The 13566-nt window shown below is 45.5% G+C and overlaps 1 protein-coding gene across 9 annotated transcripts in view; it reads left to right on the top strand.

The window, feature by feature from the left end:
• Positions 1 to 13566, top strand: part of VPS53 (VPS53 subunit of GARP complex) — a 139659-nt gene that overhangs the window by 52704 nt on the left and 73389 nt on the right. For all 9 annotated transcript variants that reach the window (XM_082443447.1, XM_082443446.1, XM_082443451.1 and 6 more), the window contains exons 11-12: positions 1204 to 1345; positions 11258 to 11359. In XM_082443447.1, coding sequence (XP_082299573.1) covers positions 1204 to 1345; positions 11258 to 11359 — 244 coding nt within the window. The remainder of the gene's footprint in view (positions 1 to 1203; positions 1346 to 11257; positions 11360 to 13566) is intronic.

A 13566-nucleotide genomic window follows, 5' to 3' on the forward strand; every position in this document is an offset into this window, starting at 1 on the left:
TTATTTTTTTAGAGCAGATTTAGGTTCACAGCGAAATTGAGAGGAAGATACAGAGATTTCCCATATACCCCCTGCTGCCCCATCCCTCCAGATAGCCTCCCCCATTATCAACATCCCTGACCAGAGTGTACCCTGTGTTACAATCGCTGAACCTACACTGACACATCATTACCAAGCAGAGTCTGTAGTTTACATTAGGGTTCACCCTTGGTGCTGTACATTCTTTGTGGTGGTGGTTTTCAGAAACACATTTGCTACTGGATTTAGATAACCTTTTTGTACTGATTCAAGGTTGATTGTGGTTATGACTTTCTAAGTCCTGATAAGCAAAGAAAGAGTGAATTCCTTGAGAAATTGATAAGTAATTCGCTTTAGCCTCCAGTTCAGTGACTTGCAGAATTCATTTTCTGTGAAAAATGAAGTCCGCAGGAGACTGGGAGTACCCAAAAGCCAGCACATCTGCTGCTGTGGCGTCAGCTAATGGCAGTGTTGCTGCCAAGCTTTCATTATTCGAATTTTGGCTAAAATCCTACAGATACATAATTCTCAAATAAATTCAGAGACTCTTTATTTGGTCTTTGTCATTTATTTATGAGGAAAGATGACCCATAGCTCAGTACTCACTAAGAACTCTCGTGTTACTGCTCCCTTACCACTTAACCTTCCGAGACGGGACACTTGAGTGTCACGTAAGCTTCACAGGCAGGAACCACCCAGGCATGTACATGTCACTTTTCACATGGGGATTCCCGTCTCTCACGTCTCTTTCCAGGGCTCCTGCTGTCTGGTGGAAGAGGTGATTATTGAGCTCTCTGGAAGAGGGAGGGCTTTGTAATTCAGTACTTAATGACTTGTGAAATTATATAGAATATATGCATTTTTATAAAATACTGAGTAAATGCTTCATATATATTATTAACAAATTATTGAGAAGTTTAAAGATAAAAATTGTAGTACCCATGTAAACAAATTGATGTCCATAATCCTTGAGTTTTTTTTTTTTGACTAGTAGATAATTTCATCTTAAAATTGTTATTTAGAACATGTATTTCTATTCCCTGAGCATTAAACTTAGTGATAGACCTCAGGTTTTGAAATGACCACATACTTTTTTTTTTTAATAGTATAAGCTAAAGCCACTTACTTTGTCTTATCTTGAATGATCAGTTTGTTTGACAACATTCTTATATCTTTAATTTGAAGGACAGAACTGGCCAAGATCATGCGTACCAGAGCTAAGGAAATTGAAGTGAAATTGCTTCTCTTTGCTATTCAAAGAACGACTAACTTTGAGGGGTTTCTTGCAAAACGCTTCTCCGGGTGTACCCTGACAGATGGAACTCTGGTAAGACGGTCCTAAGGGAGACTGGACCAGGAAATCACTGGCGTGGGTGGGTGGGCTTCACTTCAGTCTTTCACACTGTGGTGGTTCCATCCATTGGCTCACGTGCTTAATCCCCCATCCCAGGGATTTTGCTGAATTTGTGCAAATAGTCATACAGAATACTCTGTATGGATTTATTGTTTGTCTATTATGCAGTACTTCATGTTTCTAGAATGTCCTGTCATCATTTTGTCTAAGGATAGGCCCCATTTTAAAGACTAGTAATTCTGTGAGTCATAGAGGCCTCACTTATTCAGTCACAAATACCTTATTACATTATCAACTCTTGAGTTTTATTAACAATTAGGATATGTTTAGAGGAAATGTACCAAGAAAGAGGTGAACTGCAGCCTTAAAAGCAGAAAACGTTGGAGATTTTTACAATGTTCGTCATTGAAGAATGGTTAAATAAAATATGGTAAATTCATGCTGTGGAATAGGTATAGCAGTTTGAAAGTGGTAGAATGGGGGCTAGATCTGGATGTGCTGTCATAGAAAGAAAACCTCTCACATATATTAGGTGCAAAATGTAAGCTGCAGCCCAGTATATATGGCATAATTCCATTTGTGTGAGAAGCATATTTATATATGTAAATAGGTAAGAAAAAGGTCTGGAAATGATAACAGTGGATGGATGTCTCTGGGGAAAGGAAATTAGAGTGAGACTAGGTAGAGAAGCAAAGAATTTTTTTTTTTTTTCATTTTATTCTGGTAATTTGTTTGAATTTTTCTTATACAAATGCATTTATATACTTTTTAAACTTTGCTTTTACATAGTCTAACAATGTTATTTTTCAATTTTTTTTAAATGAGGGAGATGGCCCAAACAGTGACTTCCAAACTTTCTCCCCCTCCTCCTCTCCCTCCTCCTCCTCCTCCTCATTCCATTTTTAATTGAAGTATAGTTGATTTACAGTGTTGTGTTAGCTTCAGGTGTACAGCAAAGTGATTCATTTATACATATATGTATTCTTTTTCAGATTCTTTTCCATTATAGCTTATTACAAGATATTGAATACAGTTTTCTGTGCTATACAGTAGGTCCTTGTTGTTTATTTTATATATAGTAGTGTGTATCTGTTAATCCCGTATTCCTAATTTATCCCTCTCCCTCTCTTTCGCCTTTAGTAACCATAAGTTTATTTTCAATGTCTGTGAGTCTAAACTCTTCCTTCTAACAAACTGTAATGTGGGATCCACACAGAATAAGAGCTCACAGTTTGGGAACCTCCACTGTGTATCTCACGCTGTGCCAGGTGCGTTTGTCTGCAGTCCATCACTTTGCTTCATCAACTGTAGGAAATACTCCTTTGAAACTTACTCGAGGTCACACAGCTAATAGGCACATATAGAAAACTCTGAGCTATTGTGCTTGAAGCAGGGGCAAGGCAGAGATTGGGCCTAGAGTGCCTTTCTGTCACTCACCCGTCACCTCTACTACTTTCTCTGGCCCCTACCCTGCCGGTCATAAAATCCTGGGACCTCACTGGAATCCCCTCTTTGCCGCCCCCCAAGACCTGCCCCAGAGTAGGCACGTAAGGAGCTGGTCCCTCAGGGCAGTGGGCTGAAGCGTGGTGATGGCAGCGCTTAGTTTTAAGGGAAGACCATAAAACCCTGTCTACTCAGGGCCTCGTGACCTCACTAAAATAAAATGCAGGGAACCACAAAGCACTCTTTCCATGCTTAACAAATAAAACTATATATGTACAGATATATGGACGCTCCTCTGCTTGTTAACTCATGTTCAGAATGGATTTCTTCTTATTAACAAGGAAAAAAAAAATAGTACATGAGACAAATGAAAGTGCCCTTAAAGAAAATGCAAATCCCCAAAGGCAGCAGGTCACACAGATGCTATGGAAAGAAGCTTGTGTCTCTCCTGAGAAGTATTTGGTTGACTTCAGTGCCCACCTGACGTCCTCATGCTGGCGCTCCTCTCCTCCCTGCCCGAGCTGTGCTTTTGGCCTGGTTTCCAGCAGAGACTCGTGTGGCTCCGGTTCAGCCCTCCAGGGATCTGCCTGGGGACCAGGCGGTTTGAGTGTTGAGCACAGGCCCCAGCTGGGTGCCCGCCTGCGTCACACGGCTCCCCGCCGGGCAGGGTGGGTAGTGCACGGGGTCGGGCTCCGGGAGCCAGTAGTCCGGCTCACTGTTCAGGAAATGTGTCCCTTGAAGAGTGCTTGAATAACAGCAGTCCTAAACACCTGTTCTGAGCCATTCCTCCCTTCCTTTGGCTGGGCCCTTCTTCCTAGTGATTTTGGTTTTACATTTAGGGAGCTCTAATGTCGCAGGGGAACGAATGGCCGGCCCTGTGGTACCTGATGACCAGGAGACCTTGTAAACTCAGGGCTGTCCTGGGACACGTCAGGTCTCACCTGTGCTAGGAAATGCCCCAAAGGTCAAAAGAGCTGGAGTAATGTGGGCTGGGAAGGCCCCCTCTACACCAGGTGAGGCTACTGTGCAGGGTAACCACGTAGAGACCGTGAAAAACAGGCAGGAGCTGAATGTAAGTTTGCAAAGACAGCACTTTTTCTGTGGAAAGCTGGTATAGGAATGTCAAAGCAGCGGTTGGTCAGCTGTTAACCGACTTCTGTCTGAGGGAGGAGAGGGCTGGAGGTACCTGTTCTTTGGGGCAGCCCAGCCTCTCCGCTTTCACCCGCTGCCAGGGCCACGCTCCTGGGCTGCAGCCTTCCAGCTCCTGGTCACTAGGAACCCCTGAACCTTTCCCACCAATCCCTTCCTTTTTGGACTTCTGGTTTTGAAATGTTCTGGCATAATCGATTTACAGAGATCTCCTCCAGTTGCTCAGCTGTTGCTTGCCTCTCCTATAAAGTTTGCAGAGAGTTTCAGTTTACAGATCCTTGGCCAGGAAATCCTGCTGAGCCAGGAGCTTTTCATTCATCCCTCCAGTTGGTCAGCTGTCTTCTGCACAGACTTCTCCAAGTCACTCGACGTCTTTAAGTCAGCTCTTCCCCCAGACTGTTCTTTGTCACAGTTATCGTGACTCGGTGATCATTCTGCATTTTCCAAGTCCTGACCATGGCTACTCCATAGCCTGTGAGGATTTTCCCTTAAAGATTAGTTTCTGGAAAGGCAGCAGAACTCCTCTGGCCTCTTCCACAAGGCAGGCCAGGTCTTGGAGAATTGGTTCACTGCAGCCCTGCTGTGGGGAGATGTGAACGCCGTGCTTCTCACTGTCGGTGATGTTCACTCTGACCCTGGTCCTGCCGACACCTTGCTGTGGGCAGTTGGGGCCACACCTTCGTCAGTAGCCTGTAAGCCTCAGCATCAGGGACCCGGATGGATTTAGTCATGACCACTGACCATGCTCCCAACAGACAGGGTTGGGAAGAGGCTGGCCTGGCCTGGGCCAGGAGGGCCACCTGGCCTGATGGCCATGCTAGCTGCTGGATCCCCCCCCTGAAGACTGGCTGCTCCTTGTCTCCTTACCTCCTCCGCGTCGTGCCTTGATCCCAGGATATACCTTTTGGAAAATCTTCTGTGGTCACCCTTTTGTTTCAGGGTATCAGAACTACAAAATGAACCAGAGTATATCATAATACCCTTTAACATATGCCAAATTTCATAGAAAGTTAGCAAATTCCTTGGAAGATTATAGAGCAGATAAGAAGTCAGCCAAGGAGCCAAGTTGACCAGAGACCCTCCCAGGCCTGTGCCCTTCCCCCTCTTCACTTTATCACTCAGGTCCTTTTAAGCCCCTTGACTGATTGACAGTCAAACAATGAGGGTGAGCTTGAGAGGGGACAGGCTCACCTGGAAAGCCCTTCCTATCTGATCCATGTGATGCATCATCTTTTGCTCTTTTTTTGACAGATGCGATTTGACATCTGTTAGAAATCTAGATGAAAGAGCCTTAAGGACAGGACTTGTTTTGTTTTTTACTATCCCAGCCCCGACAAGCTTATAACACCCTGTGCTGTAACTGTTACTGGAAGAAGGGAGCTGCCAAGCCTTCTAGCTAATTGCCTAAACTCCTGACCCTTTAGGAGGGATTTAAAATAGTCTGTAAATTAAGGGACTTCCCTGGCAGTCCAGTGGTTAGGGCTCTGCGCTTCCAGTGCAGGGAGCATGGGTTCGATCCCTGGTCAGGGAACTAAGATCCCACATGCTGTGTTGCACGGCCAAAAAAAAAAAAAGAAAAGTCTGTAAATTAAAATACCTTGAAATTAAAAGCAAATGTCTAGGTATGATTTAACTATGCCCACATGCATTATTAAGGACTCGACGATTAGATTTAAAGTTAAACATTATATTCAGCCTTTATGAAAGCACTGAAGTGAAAATCACCTTAAAATGGTGAATTTTATGTTAATTATATCACAATTTTAAAATACCAAGGGTTTTAGAAAATATTGTCTGAGCTTAGTTATAAATCATCTTCACGTTTCAGGTAATTTGTTTACCAAAAAGAGAGACGGAGGGGGGAGTAATACACGCTTGTTAAAGCGCAAATAAATTTTAAAAGAACCATCTCTTCTTTCTCAATTACTCTAAATCCCTCTCCCCAGAGATGTGCACTGTTTAACAATTTGGGGTACAATTTGAGACTCTTCCAAGCATACACGTGCACGTGCACACACACACACACACACACCGGGTTTTTTTGTTTGTCTGTTTGTTTTACAAAAAACAGACAGTGTTGCCCATGTGTCTGAAGAGGACTTTATTTAGTGCTTCTCATGTGATCAGCATTTATCCACAAGTGTTTTTCAAGCTCCGTCTTGGTGCAGGGCCTTGGGAAAAGATGAAAAATTGAATCAGACAGTTGCTTATGTTCTATTAGGAGAAAGAAACCTATACATAACTGTCACAACATAAGATATGAACATGGTGGTACCAAGAACAAAAGAGGGGTTCCAGTGATGTTAAACCAGGTGCAAATAGTCCTGTACTTACCGTCCTATCAGCTGAAGCCTCCAAGCCATCTCTTTAAGAACAAATCAGGAACTGGGCCGGAGTAAAGTGTTTATGGAATGAGAAATGCAGAAATTGTGGAACTTTCACCTCATAATGAAAGCTCTCTCCTCCAGAGAAAGGAAGTACATTCATCTTAAATTTCAGAATTCCTTCTTTGATAATTTGAAGTGTCCAGCTAAGGCCTCAGGCATGTGTGCAGGCAGACCCAGATATGGATGTACTACTGACTAAAGCCTGACCATCTCTTCCCAACAGTAAATTAGACAGGTTTGCTGGCCTGTGGCCCTTGTGGTTCTGAAGGTGGGTGTGGGGAGTCCCATGTGGTTTAATTAGTAGGAATTAACTTGCCGAATGAAGAATTTTTCCTTCCTGTATGGACTTGAAATCAACTGTCATCATAGCAAAAAGAATGAATCCTTTTAAAATTGGAAAGTCGTTCATTTCTCGGCAAATTTTTGGTTTCACTTAGCAGCCCCAGAGGTCGTGGAATATGTCATTTGAGTTCTTTCAAATCTAAACCTAACCTTGTAATTCTCTGTGGGCTCTGACAGCCGCAGAGCAGGAATGAGAAGCGTGGTCTGGTTGGCTCCGCCCGAGGGGCCCTTGCACAGAAGGCTGAGTTGTGCCGGTGATGGCTGCCTGCAAAGACTTGTTCTTTTATCACAGCAAATCAATCTGAGCAGTAACATGGCCCCCTAAATAGCAGGAGTCTATGTCCACCCTTCAGGGTTTTATGATATAACATTTGCCAATAGGATGGTGGTACAGGCGTTACTTTGAGGGCTTCATTGGAGACTTGGGGAGAAGGGTGAAGCCTTGTAATTTGATGGGTGCATTGCTTTCATTTCCTGGAGAGCTCCCCAAGAGACGATATAGTAGGGACAGGATCTCACTTGTGATTAAAAAGAATTCTTTTTGTGAGTCTTCGAAGTCCTGTGCTCCCCGCTCTTTCCCTCTGGAGAGTTGCTTCACTGAGAGAGGCACGGCCACGGTTCTGCCTTCGTGACTTGCCCACCCGGATTAAACACTAACGACAGCCCCCATGTGCTGAGCTTCCCCTATGAGCCGGCCGTCGTGTGAAGCTGCTCTATAGACATAGTCATGCTTTGCGTGCGTTATCTCATTAATTCTCATGACAGCTCCGTGCAGCGGGTGTTGATATCCCTTCACGTTGCAGCTAGAAGGACTGAAGCATGGAGAAGTTAAGCCACATACCCAAGTGGTAGAGCCTGGCGCGAACCCAGCCCCGTCCCTCAGTCAGTGGTTGCACCAGCCACACAGTTGCTCGGGCCGGAAAGTGCACGACTCTCGATTCCTTTCTTTTCTTCCTCCTCACATCCACTCTCTCACCAAGTCCTCTTGACTCTCTCCTAAAGATGCCCCAGGTCTGGCCACTTTTTTCCATCTCCACAGCTCTAGCTTAGCCCACTCCCACATCAGCCCCGCCTGGCACACTGCAGCAACCTCTTCAGACTCTAAAACTGGATCCTACCGCTGCCCTGTTTAAAACCCCCAGTGACTGCCCAGTTGCCCTGAGAAGAAAACCTAACCTTCCCCACGGCCCACGACAGGCTGTGTGATTGGGTCCCGGCTGCCCCGCCCCCTCACCCCCTCCTCCTTTCATTCCAGCCTTTGCATGGGATCCCCCTGGTGAGAATGCTCTTCTCCAGATCTTTGCCCCACTGGCTCCTTCTCCTCATTCAAGTCTCTGCTCAAAAAGCCACTCCTCACGGGCCTTCTCGGGTCACCATATGAAGAAGCACTTCCCCGGCCTCACCCCCAGCCCAGCGCAGTTCCTACATTGTGTTTTCATCGCAGTGCCTCCCTTCTTTATCTTGCTCAGTGCTGCATCTCCGGTGCCTGGAGTGTGCCTGGAGCCGAGCAGATGCTCAGCACGTGACTACGGAATGGATGGCGTCACGTGCTGGTCCCTTTGCCCAGAAAGCCCCGGCCATCCCATGCCCCTCCCACACTGAACTGTGGAGCATCCTTCAGGTCTGGCTCAAACGTCGTTTCCTCAGGGAAGTTTTCTGTGACCCTCTGTTGCATCCTTTCGTAACCTTTGCTTTTCCTGCAAATAATCACATATGCTTGTGTGATTATTTGGTTAGAGTCTGTCTCTCCCACCTGACTGTAAGCTCCCTGAGGGCAGAGGATGACCCACCTCGCTCCCTGCTTTCCTTGTCGTGCCCAGCACCTCCCTTTGTCGAGTGGGTGAATGGAGGAGTGAACCCCTTTTCTGGTATCAGCTTGGTCCCCGGTTGGAATGTGTGTGCCTGAAATGAACAAGAAGTTCCTGAGTGCCCCTGACTCCCTGGTAATCTCATCAGTATGTTACTAGAGAGAGACTGCGGGAGTAGGAAAGACACCTTTCCTTTTGGGAATCTCCTGACCCGGTGACACCAACAAGTAGCCCACATTATACGGCCTGAAACGTTGCTCTGCTTTTTCACTGTTGCCTTTTATGTTTCCTTCTTACGACTTAGGTCCACCCATTGGATGCTCCACCGGTGAGCATGGAGCCCAGGAACACCCTCAGTCCACTTCACCAGTGTCCCCTTTTTGTCATGATTTCCAGGAACACATTGTTTTTAAAATGAGGCCCAGCTGTATGTAATTGTGAGACGTTATCATCAACCCTGGTAGACCTAGCAATAGATGAGGAACGTTTGGTTCAAAAATTCATATCCTGTTTCTGTGGCTGAATGATTTTGAACAAAGCTTTTCCCTTCAGTTGCTGGCTTGCTCTTTACGCCTCCAGAGGACTGAAAGACTCAGAATCGTGGAGATTCAGCTCCTCATATGGTCCCCAAACCCACTGTTGAGCCAGTGGGATCAGGAATCCAGTGCTACTAACTAATTTAACTTGTTGTTGAAGCTTAGATTCCCTTTCTCACCCTCACCCTAAAACACCAGCAACCCTCACAGAGACAACTAAAACTTAGAAATATGGCTTTCAAAGAAACATTTCTAAAAATATCCTAATTTTGAAAATGAATGTAAATTGCTTTACATTTATAAGGATTTTTTTTTCCATATCAGGCAAAGAAGCCAAAGTTCCGAGTGTATCTGTTTGAAATGTTTGCTGGGTTCTTAGACCATATTGTTTCTCCAGAGGATACCACAAAAATCATTGTCCTACCACTGATTGCCTTGAGCTAATACATTAATCACAGGGCTTTCTTCATACACCAAGGCTCTATCTAGCTACATAATAGCATCCAAGTGTTTTGGCCAAGAATTAAGTAGTTTACATGAGCGTAAGTGGAATTGTCTTAAAGCCTAAACCAGACACAGGTGTGGTTTTTGTTTTTAAGTTTTATTTATTTTTCTGGGTTGGTTGGTTGGTTTTTTTTTTTTCTTTCTTTTTTTTTTTTTTTGGTAGTATCTTCAGCTGATGTCCTGGCACTTGACAAAGTCATTCACACACTGTGGTCCATCTGCCTTCCCTCTTGGCGTAGGGATTAGTTCAGGCTGCTCCACTGATGTATGCTCAAATGTCATAAGTACTTTTAGAAACTCCTCTCCACCCAGCTTCTTGTCTCCAGAGAGTCATTCCTTTCCCCTTCCCCGCTTCCCCAGCACCAGCCAATCCCTTTTATCCTGTTTGTCCACTTAGTTCCCTTTCTGCTAGAACGCCCAGCTCCCTGGCATAAATAACATCCTGAGGTAGAATTTGTAAAAAATTCCAAAGATCTGCCTCGATTCTGTTGTCACACTGGAATCATCATCGGTAATATGTATCATGTGCTTCTCCTAGGGTTTCACATGCTTTATCACATTTAATCACTCAAGTAGTCCTGTAACTCTATCCTCCTCATTCAGCAGATCAGGCCGCCGGGGCTCAGAAAAGCTAGACGGTTTGGCCAGCGCAGCAGCGTTGGAGCTAAAAACCCACATCTCCTGCCTCCAGCTTTCCCGCTAGCCCGAGGTCCCACTCGATGATATCTTTTGAAAGAATGGTTGCATTCAGGAGCTGGGGAGTAATTTTTCTCAAGGTTTTATTGTGGTTGTTGTAATGAGACTTATTTGGGAAGGGACTTCTCTCTATAATCTAGAACACAAAAGATTAGCTCTATAGTTTCTTTTTTTTTAATTTTTTAAAATTTTTGTCTGTGTTGGGTCTTTGTTGCTGCGCGCGGGCTTTCTCTAGTTGTGGCGAGCAGGGGCTACTCTTCGTTGCGGTGCGTAGTCTTCTCATTGTGGTGGCTTCTCTTGTTGCGGAGCACGGGCTCTAGGCACGAGGGCTTCAGTAGTTGAGGCTCTCGGGCTCTAGAGCGCAGGCTCAGTAGTTGTGGCACATGGGCTTAGTTGCTCCGCGGCATGTGGGGTCTTCCCGGACCAGGGCTCGAACCCATGTGCCCTGCATTGGCAGGCAGATTCTTAGCCACTGTACCACCAGGGAAGTCCTATAGTTTGTTCTTGAATTCACACCCATCTGGTATTTTGACTCATTCATATTTATGAAGACCTATGACATGCCAGACACCAGAGATAGAAACGAGACAGATAAGATTCCTGCTGTCACAGAAGCTAGTGGGGAGAAGACAAATAAATGAGCAGTTGTGGTATTTTAATAAATACCTGGGTAGGGGACACACCGGGGGGATGGGAGTGTGTGACTGGGACTTCTAACCCAGACTTGACAGGTGAGAAAGGCTTCCCAGAAGAGGGGACTTCTGACTTGAAGACTGAAGGATGACGGAGAATTTTAGGCAGCTTTGGATTGGGTTTGGGTGGGCAGTAAGGTTTCAGGAAGAGGAAAAAGCAGTGTGAAGGCCTGGAGGTGAGAATGTGGTCCAGGTTGTCTCAGTTTTTGCTCATTAGATCGGATTTCATGATGTAGCTGTTGGAGGGACTTGGAAAAAGCAGATCAGTGGGGAAAGCTACTGACTACGCTCAGAAAATACCTATCTGTTTCTCACATCTAATCAACAGAAAAAACTCGAGTCTCCTCCCGCATCCACCAATCCCTTCCTGGAAGATGAGGCAGCACCGGAGATGGAGGAACTGGCGGTGGAAAAAGGAGACGTAGAGCAAGTAAGTCTGGTTTGCATTTCCCTGTGCAACCTACCTAATGTTTGTTTCTGAAAATGGGTCTGCTTGCTCTAAATATGATCCCTTGGCTGTTGACTACATTCAGAGATTGCAACCTTGGTGATCTTTGTAGAAGGCCTTGATCTGAAAGTGCATTTCGAAACCGGAGTGAAAGAGCAGCCCTTCCTGCCCCACCCCTTGGCTCCCGAATGGCACACCGGCCTTAGCAACACGGCCAAGCTTAATTAATTAGCCCATGTGGTGGGGCAGCAGAACTCTGCCCTGCCTCCTTCATCATCTCCCAAGCTTGTCAGCTTAGCTTTCCATTGTCCCCTGATCTGGTCTAGTGATGACATGAGCGGCTGAAAGGTCCTGGGTGAAGTTAGCAGCACCGTCAGCCAGGAGGGGTCTCCGCTCAGCGTAAGCCGAGCACCTTCGTCTGGAAGCCGTTGGGGAGGCCTGGAAACACCATGGTGACCAATGGCATATTTGGAGAGTTACTTTTCAGAGCACACCAGCACTTTAATTTCCTTCAGCTTTTTCTGTCCAACTCTAAATTTCCTCTCCCTTCATCCCACAGAATGGTGTTTTTGTTTCACTGCCATTTTATGATGAGAGAGCTTAGAGCAATAAATCAGGACTTTTCCTGTCTGGATTAGTGATCCTTCTTTTTAATTTTCTACACTTGGCTGCTAGAGGATTATTTTATGGTATTGTTTTTGCTCCAGACATCACCGAAAGGGAGGCCTACTGGGAAGAGCAGCTCTGGGAAACCCGTAGCCACGCACTTTGCAGTTAACCCTGCATTCCTAGCATGGGGAGGGTAGGTGAACAGTCCTGGCAGGAGCCAAGAGAGCAGAATTTCCAGGAGCAGTTCTGAAGTGACGCCATCAAATGTGTCTGATCCATCGATTAAATAATTATAATAACATGGATGCCTCACATTTTCATGGTGCTTTATGGTTTAAAAGTCCTTTCCACGCTTTATTCCCTTTCATCCTCACAATGCCTGCCTTTCCTTTTATAGGATTTTATATGGGAGCTGCAGGTTAAGTGACTAGCCCAGGGTTACATAGTTTGAAAGTGGAGGAGCTGAGACCAGAAGCTAGGTCTAGAAGTCAGAGACTAGAATTCCTTTTCTGGCGTTCCTTCTATTACATCAGTGATGTCTCCCTGAAGAGTGGAGGACATAGAAATGCATCCCGTGAATAAAAGTGAATGGATACCTTGAGGCCATATCCCAGAGATCTGTGGATTAGACATAATTGATTTAAAGCCATCATATCAGCTAGGCTGGGAGAAAACAAAAGATTTCTTCTAACTAAAGAAATGCATCTCTCACATTTTGGGAGGAAGGACTGGGATGGGAAAGAAGACTCTGGGTGTGGAGCTCATCCTTCTCGTGTGTCCTCCACCCGCGCTCGGGCACCTGCACCCTGTGAGCTGGCCTTGTGTAGCTGGGACGTTTTCAGGGCCCTCGTGTCTCCCCAGTGCAAGTGGCTGCCATTGTCATGTCCAGAATTGTGGAGCTGAACACTCAGATGCTGCCGTGAAAAGTTATCCCTTTCGCTAGTCATCTCTGGATATTATTAAACTGGATTATGATAGCCCCCATTAGCTACAAAATCAGTTTTGCCAGGTAACATATGATTTTTCTTTCTTGTGGAACTTTTTACTCATCTTTTAAGCTTGAGGTTACTATCTTAAAGACAAAGACCTGCTCGTTCTAAGGACACAGAACACAGGTACACGGGGTAAAGGAGAGTCACGTGATGGGGAAGATGCCAGACTCTGGTTTGCCATTAGCTGCCCGCATGACCTTAGGTAGGTTTTTACTCTCTCTAGACTTCCCTCGTTTCTCCGTGTATAGAGAGAGCCAGTGGTTTTCCAGCTGTATTCCTTGGTGCCCTGTCAGATGTCACTGTGGGGAGTTGGGATGAGGCCAGGGCCCTAAGTCCCTCCAAATACAGCAGTTCTGTTTTGAGTCACTTTTTTCATGGACTTCCAGATAAAATTGCTTTTGGATCAGGGGTTCCAGGTGTGTTCAAAAAGAAAGTACTGAAAACCCCGGAACTAAATGATCCACCTGCAGCTTCATGGGCTGTTACTTGTTAGTAATAAAACGTACACGCCGGTGACTAATGACTCCTCACCTGCCATCCCCGACCTCCCACCACCTCCCCAGCACCTGTCCCACTTGTGGTTGATGA

This window comes from Balaenoptera physalus, assembly GCF_965194825.1.
Source record: "Balaenoptera physalus genome assembly, chromosome: 20".
NCBI classification, from domain to species: Eukaryota; Metazoa; Chordata; class Mammalia; order Artiodactyla; family Balaenopteridae; genus Balaenoptera; species Balaenoptera physalus.